This window comes from Taudactylus pleione, unplaced genomic scaffold, assembly GCF_031769625.1.
Source record: "Taudactylus pleione unplaced genomic scaffold, aTauple2 ptg000181l, whole genome shotgun sequence".
Taxonomy (NCBI): Eukaryota; Metazoa; Chordata; class Amphibia; order Anura; family Myobatrachidae; genus Taudactylus; species Taudactylus pleione.
In genome coordinates, this window is record NW_028284583.1 from 1,696,527 (window position 1) to 1,713,207 (window position 16,681).

The 16,681-nt window shown below is 43.8% G+C and overlaps 1 protein-coding gene across 1 annotated transcript in view; it reads right to left on the bottom strand.

Annotated features, from left to right (window-relative positions):
* Window positions 1-1,368: 1,368 nt before the first annotated feature.
* EEPD1 (endonuclease/exonuclease/phosphatase family domain containing 1) overlaps window positions 1,369-16,681 on the bottom strand; it is a 164,503-nt gene continuing 149,190 nt past the window's right edge. The window contains exons 6-7 of the mRNA XM_088476032.1: window positions 8,772-8,966; window positions 1,369-2,171 (exon numbers count right to left, since the gene is read on the bottom strand). Coding sequence (XP_088332158.1) covers window positions 1,972-2,171; window positions 8,772-8,966 — 395 coding nt within the window. The 3' untranslated portion in view covers window positions 1,369-1,971. The remainder of the gene's footprint in view (window positions 2,172-8,771; window positions 8,967-16,681) is intronic.

Below are 16,681 nucleotides of genomic sequence, written 5' to 3' on the forward strand. Positions count from 1 at the left end.
GAACAGAATATCCTCAAAACAACTTCCAGAAGGGCAACTTGACTCTAATAGCTTTAGGCCTGTATTCACCTTGGTTGTCTTATAGGGAATTCATGGCCTGTAGGAGCTCATTTCTTTTAGCAGCAACTATCAAATATTTGTGCATATGTCTTTCTATTTTATTATGTGTATATTATGTATAAATATAGCCAAGGACAATATAAAGGTTTGGATAATAACCCCCTGACACCTGGAATCATGCATATGAGAACAGGACAATTGCCAGAAGAAAGATGATTTCACTATAAGGATTTTAGAGAGTTTCCACTGGTAGGTGATTAAGATGTGGAATCACTAAATACAGAAAGTGGTGTTGGACAATTCACTAAGCATTTACATAAATAAAAGGGGCTGCCAGTCTTCCAGAAACTGCATTTGTGGATACACACAGTAGAGGGTATTATAGGGCTGACTGGCCCAGGGAATAGAAGTAACTTTTTTCCCTTATTAATTGTTAATGTCTTTATTGCCTTCATTTAAATAAATAAAATTATTATTTCTGAAAGGTTGAACTTGACGTAATTCCACTACACTCCAAAATTTTAGTTTTCAGTTGTAAATCAATTTCACAGATCAATGCTAACTTCACATTGCACTGCAATTATGTTAAAAAGTTTTCCAAAACTATTACAGACAACCAACTTTCATCTACTGTATGCTTTAGAACAGTGGGCCCGATTCAGACCCGGATGCTAAGCCGCGGACGCACGCTACGGGCGATTGTCGACCGTCTGCGTATGCATTGCAATGCGCGAACCATTCATTGCGATCGGGAATCGTGCGCTCTTAACACAAAGACTGAGCGCTACTTTGAGCGACAGTGCCGTTTGTGGGTGGTAACAGGGGAAGGTGCTTGTGAACGGGGGAGTAGTGCTGCGAAAGCAGGCGTGTCTGGCCGTCAAAACTGAGTTTTATGGGTGTGCATAATTAGCATGGAAGCGTCATTGTACACGTCACCTGGTTGTATTTCAGCCTGCAGTGATCACAGTGCTTGTGGTGGAGTATGGTCTACCTCAAGCGCTGCGTGCAGCTCCGATGGCTCTGATTAATCATACACTTCCAGGAGATGACGTGTGTTAAGAAAGAAAAGTGGGCGTCTTTATACCGGCGTGCGTTCACTCTGCTGTCGCTCTCTAAGACATAGAGGGCGTCCTTACACCAGACAGTGCGATCGCGGAATTTGCATACCCGGCCCCTTTTGGCAGCGAGAGAGCGCAGCTTAGTGTCCGGGTCTGAATCAACCCCAGAGTTCTCACAGGATCACTTACCTACTTGTAACGGGATTCCGACTGTCGGGAATGTGCAATAATGCAATTCTCAGTCTATGACTTATTTTAGTAAATTTATAAAAATTAAGGATTATTATTTAGTACACAAAATAAATGTTGATAAAAGTAAACTGATAATAAAGATGCAATAATTTTGAAGTTAAATAAACATATTTTCTGGGTGCATTTTATTTTAAGCATAGTCCCATCACATTCTTTAGCCATCTGTCTCCAGTAGCATTAAAGGGATTAAAAGTGCATAGTTAAAAGTTTAAAATGGCCTTACCACATACAAAAGCATGCAATCTTCATGTAATTTCATTAATTTCATTGAGAAAAATCACTAACAGTGTTAAAGGTCCCTTTCTTACAGTCTTATGTAGTAGTATTGCATCACTTTCCAAAATCAGTCAAAAATACATTTTCCTTCTCTTGCATTTTCTATGTTATTCATCTGCGTTATCTGTGTGCGGCACGCAAGCGTCCATAGAAGGCTGTGGCAGGAGCTATCTCAGATATTATTCTACACTATCCAGGTGTTAAAATAAGAGACAATAGGGCACTTGAGACCAATCATTAATATTGGGACTATTCAAAGCATAGCAGTTCTTGTTCACAGTACAGTCAGAAAGCTGGAGAAATATCCATGGCTTCTCTTGATTTTTTATCTTTCATGTTTTAAGTTTGCCTCGTTGCGTTCCACAGTAACTCCATTAGATTTAGGAGCCATCTCCTTCTTATTGCAGTCTTTCTCCATGTAAAATTCCACTAGTACAGGGCAGTACTCTGAAGCCACTCCACCCCATGACCAGTTGTCCGGTATCCATGGATTAGTAAGTCCTTCTCTCACCACCAGTGAGTAACCTACATGGAAGGAAAGAAGTTTAGTAACTGGAAGAATCATTTACATTTTTACCATCTGATCTTCATGCCACAAACATCCTAAATAACATAATATAGCTGAATTTGATTCAATAAATAATTTAGTCAATATAAAATAATTAAGAATAATGCTCGACATATGGATTTGTCACCACTAAGCGATTGGCTCTCTCGCTCTCTTTGGGTCATATTCATCATCACTTAATTTCTACAAAAGTAGGTGAAATTTTACATTTTCAGCTACCTTTGTAGAAATTAAGTATCTGGACCATTCATCATAAAGGAAACACACGAGATATCATAGATATCACTAGTATGGGGGCTTAAATTCATCAAGCTCCGAAAATATTCAGAGCTTGACTGCGGTAGTATTTGCCATTTTCAGATGGCATTTCCTCTCGCATCCCCGCTCCTTCCCTATGCATAGAGGGATCTTTTCAGATACCTCCACCCCTGTCCAGCTCTGGGGCTTTGTGTGCCTGCATGAACCCTAGTCAGACTCAGCAGTGCTAACTTTCACTGCTACGGATTCAGCAAAAAAGATATTTGTGGAGACAGCTGATTTTTGGCCCCTGATAATTAGCATAATGAATATTGTCCTTTATTTCTCCTTTTCATTCTATTCATTGTCCGATAAACTCCCTGCATCAGACATAGGTCAGATCAATTTCGCAGATGTCCACAAATCCAATTGGCTGATGGATGGACACTATTGCTATATGTGCTGACTGTCGATACCATTAACAGGCCCCAATTTAATTTGTCTTCCAGGTATGAGCACCCAACAGCCAAATATGCCAGTGTGACTAAGCTAGTGGGAGAATTGTCCCATGTATGACCAGCAAATAAGACAGTGGTATATCATGAGTTTACCATGGCATACTGATCTTGTCTTGAAGCCCATTACCCCATTGCAGAAGACCAAACAATGGACATCCACTGCAACCCATGGTACTGTTAGGCATTTGTAATCTACTAATACCACATTTATTTGAATTGAGGATCATTTATTACATAGTAGCCCAATGGCTATAACCCTTAGGGGTCTATTTACTAAGCAGTGTTAGGAGACAGAGTGAAAAGTGATAAGGTGCCAGCCAATCAGCTCCCAAATGTCATCTCACATGCTGTGTTTGAAAAATGACAGTTGGGAGCTGATTGGCTGGCACCTTATCTCTTTTCACTCTGTCTCCTAACACTGCTTAGTATAAATAGACCCCTTAAACTGTTGTTTTGCTGATGTTTCTGGTGTATATGTCACAATTAGTTATTAAAAAAGTGAATGTACTTTTATACTTTAGCTAATATAGGGTAAGCTGCTAACTGAATAACAGACTGCCATATTTTATTACGTGCCTCTTTTTGTTCTCTTTGGAGTGGGAGTGCATAGGTTTGAGAGATCTGTGAGAAGAAGCAGAGGCCTAAACATTGCAGGACACTACAGTTGCCTATAGGCCTGATTCAGCAAGGATCGCAACTGCGATTACGCACGCAATCGGCCGATTGTTGCGATCTGCGCATGCATCGCAGTCCACATGCGCAAACTAGCCACTGCGATTGGGACTGCGATTGCAGTGACTATGCAGACCCATCGCAGAGTGATTGACAGGAAGTACCATGTGTGGTAGGTGACGGGTGGTCGGAAAAACGCAGGCGCGCCAATGCGTTTGAACGCCGTTGCAGGGGTGTGCATAAATTAGCCACTGCGATGCTGTATGAAGCTTATGTACTTACAGAATGCGACGAGGTTAGCAATTCCTTGGTAAGGTCAGAGCTTGTGCAAGTGTGTGTGTGAGGCTGCGATTGTACTAGATGTTACTGATGTAAGGTAACGTTGGCGTCTCCGTGTAGTGCCGTGATGGCAAAGCGATCACAATGGTTTGCGTGTGTAATAACTATTACATTTGCAGTTGCGATCCGTAATGAATCTGGCCCTATGCCTGTAACTGACTGAGGGGGTCATTCAGATCCACACGCGAGCGGCAGTACGCTCGCAAGTGGGTCGATGTTCCCCACTGCGCATGCGCACGACGGAGGGAGCTCCGTCGTGCGCATGCGCGAGACCCGGGAAGCGACGGGCTTTCCATCGCTCCGGGTCTCGCACCAAAGGGGACGTGCTGTCGATGTTGATTGACAGCACGCCCCCTTTGGTGGGCGTGCCGGCCAGACGGAGGTGTTCCCATGGGAACGCCTACCGTCTGAAGCCGGCCCCACTGACATCACTAGTGATGTCAGTGGGAGTGATTTTGGCTCTGATAGAGCCAAAATCACTCTAGGGCTTGTGGCAGGGAGACCCTACCGCAGGGTCTCCGTTGCAAGTCCGATGGTCGCGATGGTCTCAAGACCATCGCGACCATCTTTTTGGCCGCTCGCATATGCTGTGGGTGGTCACCCACAGCTATGCGAGCGGCCAGGAGGCCGCTCCATTTTCATGGAGGAGGGCCCTGATTCAGAGCGAGCGCTCTGGTCAGAGCGTTCAGCTCTGAATCAGGCCCTGAATGAGATGTGACATTTTCTTGATTAATACTGAAAATATGGATTTATAGAACAGAAAGTTGTTGTTTTTTCTTAAGACTTTGGTATTGGTTTTATAATTCTGAAAACAGCAACAATAGACATCTATCAACATTTAAACAAATCAAAATTATCTTCTAAGTAGCACTGAACAATATGGGACAATATAGGACAAAATATACAAAGATTAAATACATCAATAAAAAAAGATAACATCTGGGGTGCACCAAAAATATATTTTTCATCATTCTCAAATATTTTAGTACTAAAAAGTTCTTAAAACTTTAGTATATAGTTCCTCGGGAAGGGGGACCCCATTTTATTTTTGGGGTCCCCACCTTCCGAGGAATTCCAGCCCTGTCCTGACCAGTCTGGGGCTGGTTAATTTGATGGAAGGAGGACCCCACGCTGTGTATCACCCTGCTATGGCATTACCACCCCGGCTGGTTCAGCTCGGTGCAAGTTATAGGATAATATACACACTGTTTTCTTCTCCTATCTTCCCATACCAGCCCAGGCTAAGAGGGACCTCACACATTTTTTTAATTTGTCTTAACCCTTACTTTTACAGACCTTTAGTAAAATTACCCCTAGATGTGCACACTTAAAATAAAACCATGATCCAGACTTCCCACTAAGAGCAGGGGCAAATGCAAGATTTGCAAAGAGGGGTAGGGAAGGGGTTCAGTATATGTGCCACATACATATATACTGTAAATTAACACACTCACATATAGATATACAGTGAGGTGCATAAATATTGGGACATTGACAGAATTTTCATATTTTGGCCTCTATTCACCACCACAATGGCTTTGAAATGAAACAAAGAAGATGTGCTTTAACTGCAGACTTTCAGACTTAATTTGAGGGTAATTACATCCAAATCAGGTGAACAGTGTAGGAATTACAACAGTTTCTATATGTGCCTCCCACTTTTTAAGGGGCCGAAAGTAATGGGACAAACTAAACAATCCTAAATCTAACTTTCACTTTTTAATACTTTGTTGCAAATCCTGTGCAGGCAATTACAGCCTGAAGTCTGGAACGCATAGACATCACCAAACACTGGGTTTCATCCCTGGTAATGCTCTGCCAGGCCTCTACTGCAAATGTCTTCAGTTCCTGCTTGTTCTTGGGGCATTTTCCCTTCAGTTTTGTCTACATCAAGTGAAATGCATGCTCAATCGGATTCAGGTCAGGGGATTGACTTGACCATTGCATAACATTCCACTTTTTAGCCTTAAAAAACTCTTTGGTTGCTTTTGCAGTATGCTTCGGGTCATTGTATATCTGCACTGTGAAGCGCCGTCCAATGAGTTCTGAAGCATTTGACTGAATATGAGCATATAATATTGCCCGAAACACTTCAGAATTCATTCTGCTGCTTTTGTCAGCAGTCACATCATCAATAAATACAAGGGAACCAGTTCCATTGGCAGCCATACATGCCCACGCCATGACACTACCACCACCATCATGAGCAGTTCCTTTCCTTCTCCATACTCTTCTCTTCCCATCACTCTGGTACAAGTTGATCTTTGTCTCATCTGTCCATAGGATGTTGTTCCAGAACTGTAATGGCTTTTTTAGATGTTGTTTTGCAAACTCTAATCTGGTCTTCCTGTTTTTGAGGCTCACCAATGGTTTACATCTTGTGGTGAACCCTCTATATTCACTCTTGTGAAGTCTTCTCTTGATTGTTGACTTTCACATATACACCTACCTCCTGGAGAGTGTTCTTGATTTGGCCAACTGTTGTGAAGGGGTTTTTCTTCACAAGGGAAATAATTCTTCTGTCATCCACCACAGTTGTTTTCCATTGTCTTCCGGGTCTTTTGGTGTTGCTGAGCTCTCCAGTGCGTTCTTTTTAACAATGTTCCAAACAGTTGATTTGGCCACACCTAATGTTTTTGCTATCTGTTTGTTTTGATTTTTCAGCATAATGATGGCTTGCTTCACTGATAGTGACAGCTCTTTGGATCTCATATTGAGAGTTGACAGCAACTGATTCCAAATGCAAATGTCACACCTAGAATCAACTCCAGACCTTTTACCTGCTTAATTGATAATGAAATAACGAGGGAATAGCCCACACCTGTCCATGAAATAGCTTTTGAGTTGATAGTCCCATTACTTTTGGCCCCTTAAAAAGTGGGAGGCACATATAGAAACCGTTGTAATTCCTACACCGTTCACCTGATTTGGATGTAATTACCCTCAAATTAAATCTGAAAGTCTGCAGTTAAAGTACATCTTGTTTGTTTCATTTCAAAGCCATTGTGGTGGTGAATAGAGGCGAAAATATGAAAATTCTGTCAATGTCCCAATATTTATGCACCTGACTGTGTGTATGTATATATATATATATATATATATACACACACACACACACACACACACACACACACACTAGACAATGTGCTCATGATGCAATATCATGAACGATTTTCCTTGAACTCTGCCCGACAGCTCCCCGGCACTCCAGGACACGATATGGTGCTAAAAAGTGTGCAATTTGACCAACAATCTATCGTCATAATTAACAAATTCCAGTGCGTCGTATACAAGATTGCCAGATCTTGCCTGCAGTAGGCAAGATCTGAAGATACGATGTACGAACTGTGGACACTCACGATTTGCACATATTTTGCACGATTTGTCTTTCTGAATCGTGCAAAATATAGTCTAGTGTGTAGGCACCTTTACACACTATCCATTTGAATAAGCATGTGCTGCTTTAGCCCCAATAAGCCATGTTTCTACACTTGCTGTGGTGAGGAAATGGAATACTAGCAGGGGTTAATGCTCAGATAGTGCCAGTCCAGATTTCCAGATAAATTATCTAAGTATTGATTGAACAGTTAAGAACTGGTGAGACAAACAAACATGTGCAGTCATTCCGTCCAAGGTGAGTGGAAAGTATGTAAACCTGCACTCCTTGCTGGTAAATCTATCACAGGACAGAGCGCCACTAGATTACATTGATGTAAGGCAGGCTGTGTAATCAATCTTGATCACAGTAACTTTAAGGCAGGGTAGCAATAATGTATTCCCAGACACTGCCAGTCCGGGATTAGTGCATGCTTGCCAACTCTTCCTCATTGTTAGGGAAACTCTCTGAAATAGCAGCAATCTCCCTGACTCCCTGAAGAGTCTGGCAATCTCCCTGATTGCACCTTATCCCATTATGTAGCTGTTATATAAAGGAAAAACATGTAGATTCAAATGGAACCATTAGTTACATTTCCCTGCATTGGTAATAAGACACAATGATCCATATGGCTACATGCATTTTATGAAAATTATCAGCGTGTTTTCATCAACAACTAGATCTTACTAACTGCTTTGGGGCTCATTTACATTTGGATGTAAATCAAATTTATGACACGCCTCTCAGATGTAGTAGTACACGCCCACTTTACTGCTGCGATCATAGGTGTTGCTTTCACACTTTCTCTGAAATGCTTTCTCAAAAGTAGGCAAGTATGCATTAGTGACAGTCCGGACTCTCTGGATACATGTTCCATATTCCAGACCGGCCAGAATAATCCTGGCAGGGTGGTAACCCTAGCACCTCCCCACATCTCAGCCAGATCCCAGGGAAGAGGCATTCTCATTCTGAATCCAAGAGGGCCAATTTGAAACTTATCTATCCAGAAACAGCAGTACAGAGCACTGTACCACTAATATTTGCATTCTCTGAGACGTGTTGTAATTCACTAACAACATGAAGCCATAGAGTAAGTGGCTAAATCCTATGCAAAACTATCCAGGATACACAGTGTACAGTAGCGCTATGCATATTACTATAAAGCACACCCATAATTAAGGACAGATTAAAGAAGTTGGCACAATGTGAATGACTAAAGGTGAGAAAGAAATCAAGAAGGGGGAGCGAGACCAGTATAAGTAAATGTCCTGTATTAAATAATGGCCTTGTCAGGTAGTTACACTAGTAAGAGGTAGAACTGTGTGGATGGTCACTGGTAGAGAAGGAAATCCCTAAACCAACATGCACAAGTGGCACTCAACACATATATGTCAGTAACTATACACATTTCTGACCTGTGTACACTTTCTTTAGGCTCTTACTGATCCAGATATTGTCTAGAGACTTGTTTCCTTGAGGTGCCTTTGTGCTGATATTTGTAAATGTGTTCGCTGGAAGCAAGTTCTGGAACTTTTCTTTCCTCAGAGAATCAAAGTTACTGCTATCTGGAGGTTGGCTGAATCCTCCCAATATTATCACATCTTTTTCTCCTGAAATATATAAAATATATAAAATAATAATTCACACAATACAAACACTGCGAATAGACATTCACATTTATATAAATAAAACCAACAGCTCATACCAGCGCCAGATTAAGGTCCACATGGGCCTGGAGCTGACCCTTCTGACGGGCTATTTGTGCTGCTGCACAAGGTGTGGCTAGCACGGTGGGGGTGTGATTACTGATGTGGGGAGCGGGGGTAACCAGTGCTATGAGGGTGTGGTTAGCACCATGGAAGGCATAGCTGCTACCTACTGTCAACCACAGTCCAAGGATCCCATAATGTATAAAATTTGAGGCCCTACCTCACGGTTTCAGAGTCCCACATAATGTAAAACATTTGAGAAAATAACAAAACAATAGTGTAACAAACAGTGCAGAGGCTTAATTTAATTAGTGCACAACATTTTATACAAACATTCCGGAGCTGTTACCCTAAAGATATTTGCAGTGTAGTTTAGGACGCAGTAAATCATATACACACACTGCCTACATCACAGATGCAGGGCAGAGGACAGTTAGGGGGGAATAATGGATGGCCCTGGATGGAAGGTAAGACATCCGCTCTTTAATTTCTATTTATATCACTTTGCAAAGGCGAAACAGAGCACCAAATCTGTGCACATACAGCCATCCTGCCGCCACCAAATCTCACTTTGCGAATTCAGGCAATATCACAGGGATTTACTACAAATCCCTTGCAGGGACAGAACTTGCGATAAAGCTCTGTCCCTGCGCATCTCCTCTGCACACTAGTCACGGTGTTTTCGCAAAAAATACCGTGACAAACTGCCTGCGCATGCGCCGACCAGCCACCGCTGCTACCCCCCGGCACTAAGCCCTGCCCCCATCGTTAAGCCCCGCCCCCACGATTGCGGACCTCCCCAGCGACCCCCCCCTCCCTTAATAGCAGCTGATATCCCATACTGCACTGGGACCCGATCACCTGATGACTGGGTTGCAGTGCACCATGAGAGACTAGCTGACCGGAGGGGAGTCATCACTGGAGCCCCGACTACCGGTCCATGGACTCAGGTAAGTAAATAAGTAAATTTTTTTTATTATTTTTTTTTTTTAAGCAGAGATCAGCTTGCGGTCTGTTTAGACTACACAGCTGATCACTGGGACCGGCTCCGGGCTCTGCTCTGCCTTTTAGCAGAGTAGGAGCCCGGTAACCGTGGGAGACCCTGGATAACGCCACCTCCAGGTATTTTTTTACAATTTATTTTTAGTAACTTTGGTCGGATCACATTTCCCATTACAATGATGGGAAATGCGATCTGATTACTAAAAATATTTGATACTTAGGGGTTGGAGTAGAATTTTACGAATTCTACTCCAATTGCTCTTTAATAACTATAGGTGATACTACCATAATGTGAAAAGGGTGTGAAAACACCCTTTTTCACTTTATTTTAGTAAAAATAATGTTAATAAATAGAGCCCATAGTAGTGGACAGGTTTGTGCTTCAATTTGTGCACACATTTACATTACATTGACCGTAAAGAATTTAATTTGGTGCCCGACCACCAACCTGAGGCACCCCTGCAGGTGTCCCGAGGCACCCCACGGTGCCACGGCACACAGTTTGGGAACCACTGGCATACAGTATTATGCCACATTGCAGTGCCCCCCGATACACATTATGCCAAATAGTAGTACTCCAGTACACATTCTGTACCTGACTTAGAACCATGCACAATTCAGATGATCACGTAGTTAAGCAAGTTTCTGCAACTACACATGCTCCAAAATTTCTAAACACACCTATGGAGCATGTGGTAAGCATAGAAAAGGTACTTTTGTGATCAAGACTCACAATATCATAAATGTTGTGGAAAAGTGATGAGTGATCCTGTGTGGTGACTGAAAAGCAGGATAGAAAAGCACATAAATATGGTTTGTGTAATGGGTGTATTATGGGAGTTTCAAGGGAGTGTCAGTGTACGCAGACGCAGGCATAGGAGGCCATAGGAGAAACAGCACCTGCCATAGGATTGGTGTGACCGATGGTGGCGTATGCACTACTCTGTATTACAGAGTGCACATGCGCTTGTAATTGCATTTGGCAGCACGGATGTACAGAAGGGAAACAGTTTGTAGAGACATTTGCATAAAGTCGCAGGTGGGTGACCACCAATAGACGCTGCTGCGTGTGCTTCTACATCCGACTCAGAATCAGGCCCTATGCCACATTTTAGTGCCCTGGAACACACTATGTGCCGTATTCAATTAGCGGCTAAAAGACTTTTTTTGCGAAAAAGTTTTGCCGGTGACTTATTTTCGCCAGCGGTAACTTATGCCCGTATTCAACTGTTTCGCCTGTGAATAGCTGGCAGAAAAAAGTGCAGAATTGCGGTTTTGGGGTGTAAAGGTGGGGAAACCACCCTGCATTCTTAGGACAGGTCCCCAAAGGTAAACTGTGTAAAAAAAAACACAAAAAAGAATTAAAGAACACCCAAAAAAATTACTTTGAAAAAGGAGGCAAAAAAGTTCCAAGTTGGGGTACAAACTTAAAAACTTGCGAAATAGACTTGGTGGGGGGGCTGCAAGTATGGGGGAGGTGTTTGGTGATTGCAGGTGCTTGCTGAAGATGCGTTTTTAACCCTTTTCAGGACCTCACTTTAGCAATTTTTAACCATGCTTGCTCCCATTTTCATGTACCCCAACTTTGCAGGGACTGCTTATTTTTGGCAAAAAAGCCTTGTAAAGTGCTATTCTTCACCACTTGTGCAAAGACGCAAAATAGCACCAATTGAGAACATTTAAGCACTCCAAATACCTCCAGCAGGGCTATTCGGGGGTATCCATAGTGATCCCCCATGTCAGTGCATCTTTTGGGGGGTGTCAGGCTGATTTCCACATATCTGCCAGCACTTTTCGCCTGTTTGAGTTTTGCCAGGACGCGTTTTTCGCCTCTTTTGGAATTGAATGCGGGGATAAGCGGGGGCGCGCAAAACTTTTTGCATGCAAAACCAGCGATGTCGGCGAAAAGTCCAGCATGCGAAAAGTACGGGACTTTTTGCTTCTAATTGAATACGGCCCTAATTCACACCCAATACATATTATGCCACATTGTAGGGCCCCAAAACAATTTTACAGCTTAGTGTCCCCGAGAAACATCATGCCACATTGTAATGCCCACCGATAAACATTATGCCAGATTGTAATATCCCCAATACACAGTATGCCACATTGTAGTGACCCCACAATACACATTATGCCATATTGCAATGTCGCCAATACACAATGTTAATTGTCACAATGAAAACCAGAACCATCTTTATCTGGAGATTTTCTATATCAATCCAAGTTAGAACCCCCACCCACTCATAGCTGTTGTGGAACTAACTGAATGTCACAACAGTAATGCAGGGCATCAGCTGGAATGCCAGCATGTGGCACACATCACAGCCAATGACAGGAGTGAGTGTAGGGAAAAAGGGTGGTTAAGGAAAACAAGTTTAAAAGTTTGCCCAAGTATGTGTCCTTGAGGGTACCAAACTCCTCATACTTACTTTAAGTCCACAACAGGATGGAGCCACCCCCCTGGTCCTTGAAGCCCCTTTTATACTGCGGTGTGCCAGCTGATTCTCTGAACCGGCAACAGTGAAACCAGCAGAGCGCCTGAGAACGTTCACAACTGGAGAGTGAGTGAGGAACAGAAAGGGGTAGGACAAAGCAGCCCTATCTGGGCCACTTCACAGAGGGAAATCTAGAATGTCCACTGAATATGGCAGGGGTAGGCAACTAATGGACCAACAGGCTTGTTCCCACTCTGTGTCAGTGGGGTTCACCCTGCCAGCACAGCACCATCCTCTGTGCTCAAAGTCCTGCCAACGCTTGTGCCATAGCAATGCAATCCATCTGCAATTGGACAGAGAGTAACAAAGCAAGATCTTATTGGCTCTAACGTTTTCTATGGAACCCGCTCAATTTGAAAAAGTTTCCACCCCCCAATATTGTGTAAAAGATGTGCTATAGCATAAAATGGCAAACCTACAAACACAGATATTTATAAACAACATATATATATATATATATATATATATATATATATATACATAAACTAAGTGTAAAACCACACAAGGTGGCACACACGATGCGTCACTCCAGGGCTTGATAATCAAGTATTTACTTCAACGTCTCGGGATGCTGTCAGTCCCGTACTCAGGACATTATATATATATATATATATATATAAAATATGGAATTTCCTGAGGACGGGACCGACAGAGTCCCGAAACGTTGAAGTAAATACTTTATTATCAAGTCCTGGAGTGACGCATTGTGTGTGCCACCTTGTGTGGTTTTACACTTAGTTTCTACATTACCATATTGTGCGGGCACCCAGTCCACTACAACAGTGAGGAGCATTGAGTGCCAAACCAGGACATTGTGTGTGTGTGTATATATATATCTTAAAACGACCCAATAAGTGTTGCCTAGGGTGACCATTCAAAATGTAGCAATTGAAAAAGAACGCACTCACCAGGACTTCTCTTCAGGTTACAAAAAAGTTAGAGAGCAACCTACTTTAATATTCAGGACACAGTAAAAAAATTGTCAGAAGGTCGACGTCTCGACCGCACAAACGCGGTCTTCATCAGGACACCAACAGGTAAGCCACAGGACATACATACATACACCCTCCACCTTAGCCACATTATGGACTTCATTCAAAGGCGGCCGTACGGTCTACGACCGCACGGCCGCCTCGATGTTTGTCCAGTGCACATGCGCACGAGGGAGCTGGCTCCTTCATGCGCATGCGTGAGACCCGCTACGACCGACTGCGCCGGTCGTAGCGGGTCTCTTTCCAAAGGGGGCGAGCTGTCGATGTTGATTGACAGCTCGTCCCGTTTGGAAGGTGGGCCGGGGGGGTGGCAGCCTAAACGGAGGCGTTACCATGGGAACGCCTGCCGTTTGGGGGAGGCCCCACTGACATCACTATTGATGTCAGTGGAGAGCTTCCGGCTCTGACAGAGCCAGAAGCTCTCCGGGGCTTACGACAAGTGAGACCCTACCCTAGGGTCTCGTCGTAAGCCCCGATGGTCGCGATGGTCTATGACCATCGCGACCATCACCCTAGCGGTCGTTAGAGCTGTGGGTGTAAACCCACAGCCTAACGACCGAAACAGATCCGGGTGGTCAGGATGCAAGCGGCCACCCAGTTTCTGTGCGACCGCTTGCATCCTCCGACCGCCTCTGAATGAGGGCCTGTATACCCTTAGATATTAATGTAGACCTTAGCTCCTCCCCTAACATCCCTCCAGGACCGGAAGTGACACTCGCGGGACGGAGTCAGCTTTACAGGCAAATAACAACTGACACACAACCACTGGGCCCACCCTTCAACGAATGAACCTCCCGTTTTTGCAAGCGCAATACAACTGGGGCTAAGCAAGCTATAGCTACAGTCCATATAGGCATGCATGGCAGTTTTTCTTGGGTACAGCTGTGGCAATATGGAGGGTGTAACAACATTTACCACATACTGTATACCAATACATAATACACAAAAACATAACAGTAATTGAACAAACAATTACCCAATACACTAGTGTAAGACAATCGAGCAGCCAACAGTAAAGCATCCTGAGACCATTCATGTGTGCGGTTGCTTCTCAGCCAAGGGAGTGGGATCACTCACAATTTTGCCTAAGAACACAGCCATGAATAAAGAATTGTACCAAAATATCCTCCAAGAGCAACTTCTCCCAACCATCCAAAACAGTTTGGTGATGAACAATGCCTTTTCCAGCATGATGGAGCACCTTGCCATAAGGCAAAAGTGATAACTAAGTGGCTCGGGGAACAAAACATTGAAATGTTGGGTCCATGGCCAGGAAACTTCTCAGACCTTTATCCCATTGAGAATTTGTGGTCAATCCTCAAGAGGCGGGTGGACAAACAAAAACCCACAAATTCTGACAAACTCCAAGCATTGATTAGGCAAGAATGGGCGGCCATCAGTCAGTATGTGGCCCAGAAGTTGATTGACAGCATGCCAGGGCGAATTGCAGAGGTCTTGAACAAGAAGGGTCAACACTGCAAATATTGACTCTTTGCATAAACTTAATGTAATTGTCAATAAAAGCCTTTGACACTTATGAAATGCTTGTAATTTTACTTCAGTATACCATAGTAACATCTGACAAAAAGGTCTAAAAACACTGAAGCAGCAAAGTTTGTGAAAACCAATACTTGTGTCATTCTCAAAACTTTTGGCCATGGCTGTAGTTTATTCAATGACAATTTTATTTTACCTTTGTTGAGATCATTTAAATAGAATACAGTATGGTAATTATTATTATCGGATACTCAGCTTGGAATAAGGCTATGCAACCACAGTGTTAAATTTGAGCCAAGAAACAGTGAAGCATTCCTGGCCTGAGAAGGCCTTATATGGCTGGATGTCATTCGATTATTTGCTGCTTCAGGGCCTCATTTAGATTTGCATGTAACTGCATTTGCGTGTTATATACTTAAAAGGTGAATTTCAAATTGCGCAATTATAAATAAGCAGCCTACCACTAGTCAAGGAATTTTTACCACTTCCTCACAAATATCAACACAATAAAACAATGGCTGTGGAAAGGCGCTATTATACAATAGGTCAAAGGGAGAAATCAATGTCTTACATAAAGTTCGTAAGTAAAATAGGGGTCTAGTTACTAAGCAGTGTTATGAGACAGAATGAAAAGTGATAAGCAGGGGCGTAACTAGAACTTTGTGGGCCCCATAGCAAAATCTTGAAAAGCCCCCCCCCCTTCTATTGGCACCGAGAGTTAAAAAAACACACATTGGTCCCCACATCAAAACAAAACACATTGGCCTCAATAGGAAAACAAACAAACACACTGCCCCTCACCCCCATCCTCTGCGCCCATCAACTTCCTCTACCCCTCACTAACTTCCTCTGCCCCTCATCGCCTTCCTCTGCCACAGCCCCTCACCACAATCCTCAGCTCACCACCTTCCCCAGCCCCTCATCACCGTCCCCAGCCCCTCACCACCATCCCCAGCCCCTCAGCCCATAATCACTGTCCTCAGCCCCTCCTCAAATCACTGACCTTGGCTCAGACCCTCAGCTCATCACCGCAGCCTGCCTCTATCAGGGGCTGTGCGTGGATGGGAAACGATGTGCGGCAATGTGAGTTTCCTGGTCCAGGCTACAGGGACTATCAGCGCATCAGGCTGGCCTTGCACACTATGGCGCTGCTCACGGCTAGCGGCACCCGGAAGTGCCCGCTAGCCGGAGCAGATGTCCGCTACCAGTTTGCATTCCCCGGTAGCCGGCTGATGTAAGCCGGCCCTGCCGGCATTGGGGAATATGGGATCGGACCAGTAGGAACATTCACGCTGTCCTGGTGGCCCCATCCACCCCTGGACAGGTGACTCAGGCTGAATCCATGCATGACTGGGTGCAGGGGGAGCGGCGGGCCCTGGAGGCAGCCCGGGGCCCATTGCTGTTGCACCCCCTGCACCCATGGTAGTTACGCCACTGGTGATAAGTCTGTGATAAGGTGCCAGCCAATCAGCTCCCAACTGTCATCTCACAGGCTGTGTTTGAAAAATGACAGTTGGGGGCTGATTGGCTGGCACCTTATCACTTTTCACTCTGTCTCATAACACTGCTTAGTAACTAGACCCCATAGAAAGAAGTTCTTCCAACTAAATGCCAATTTCTTTCTTTT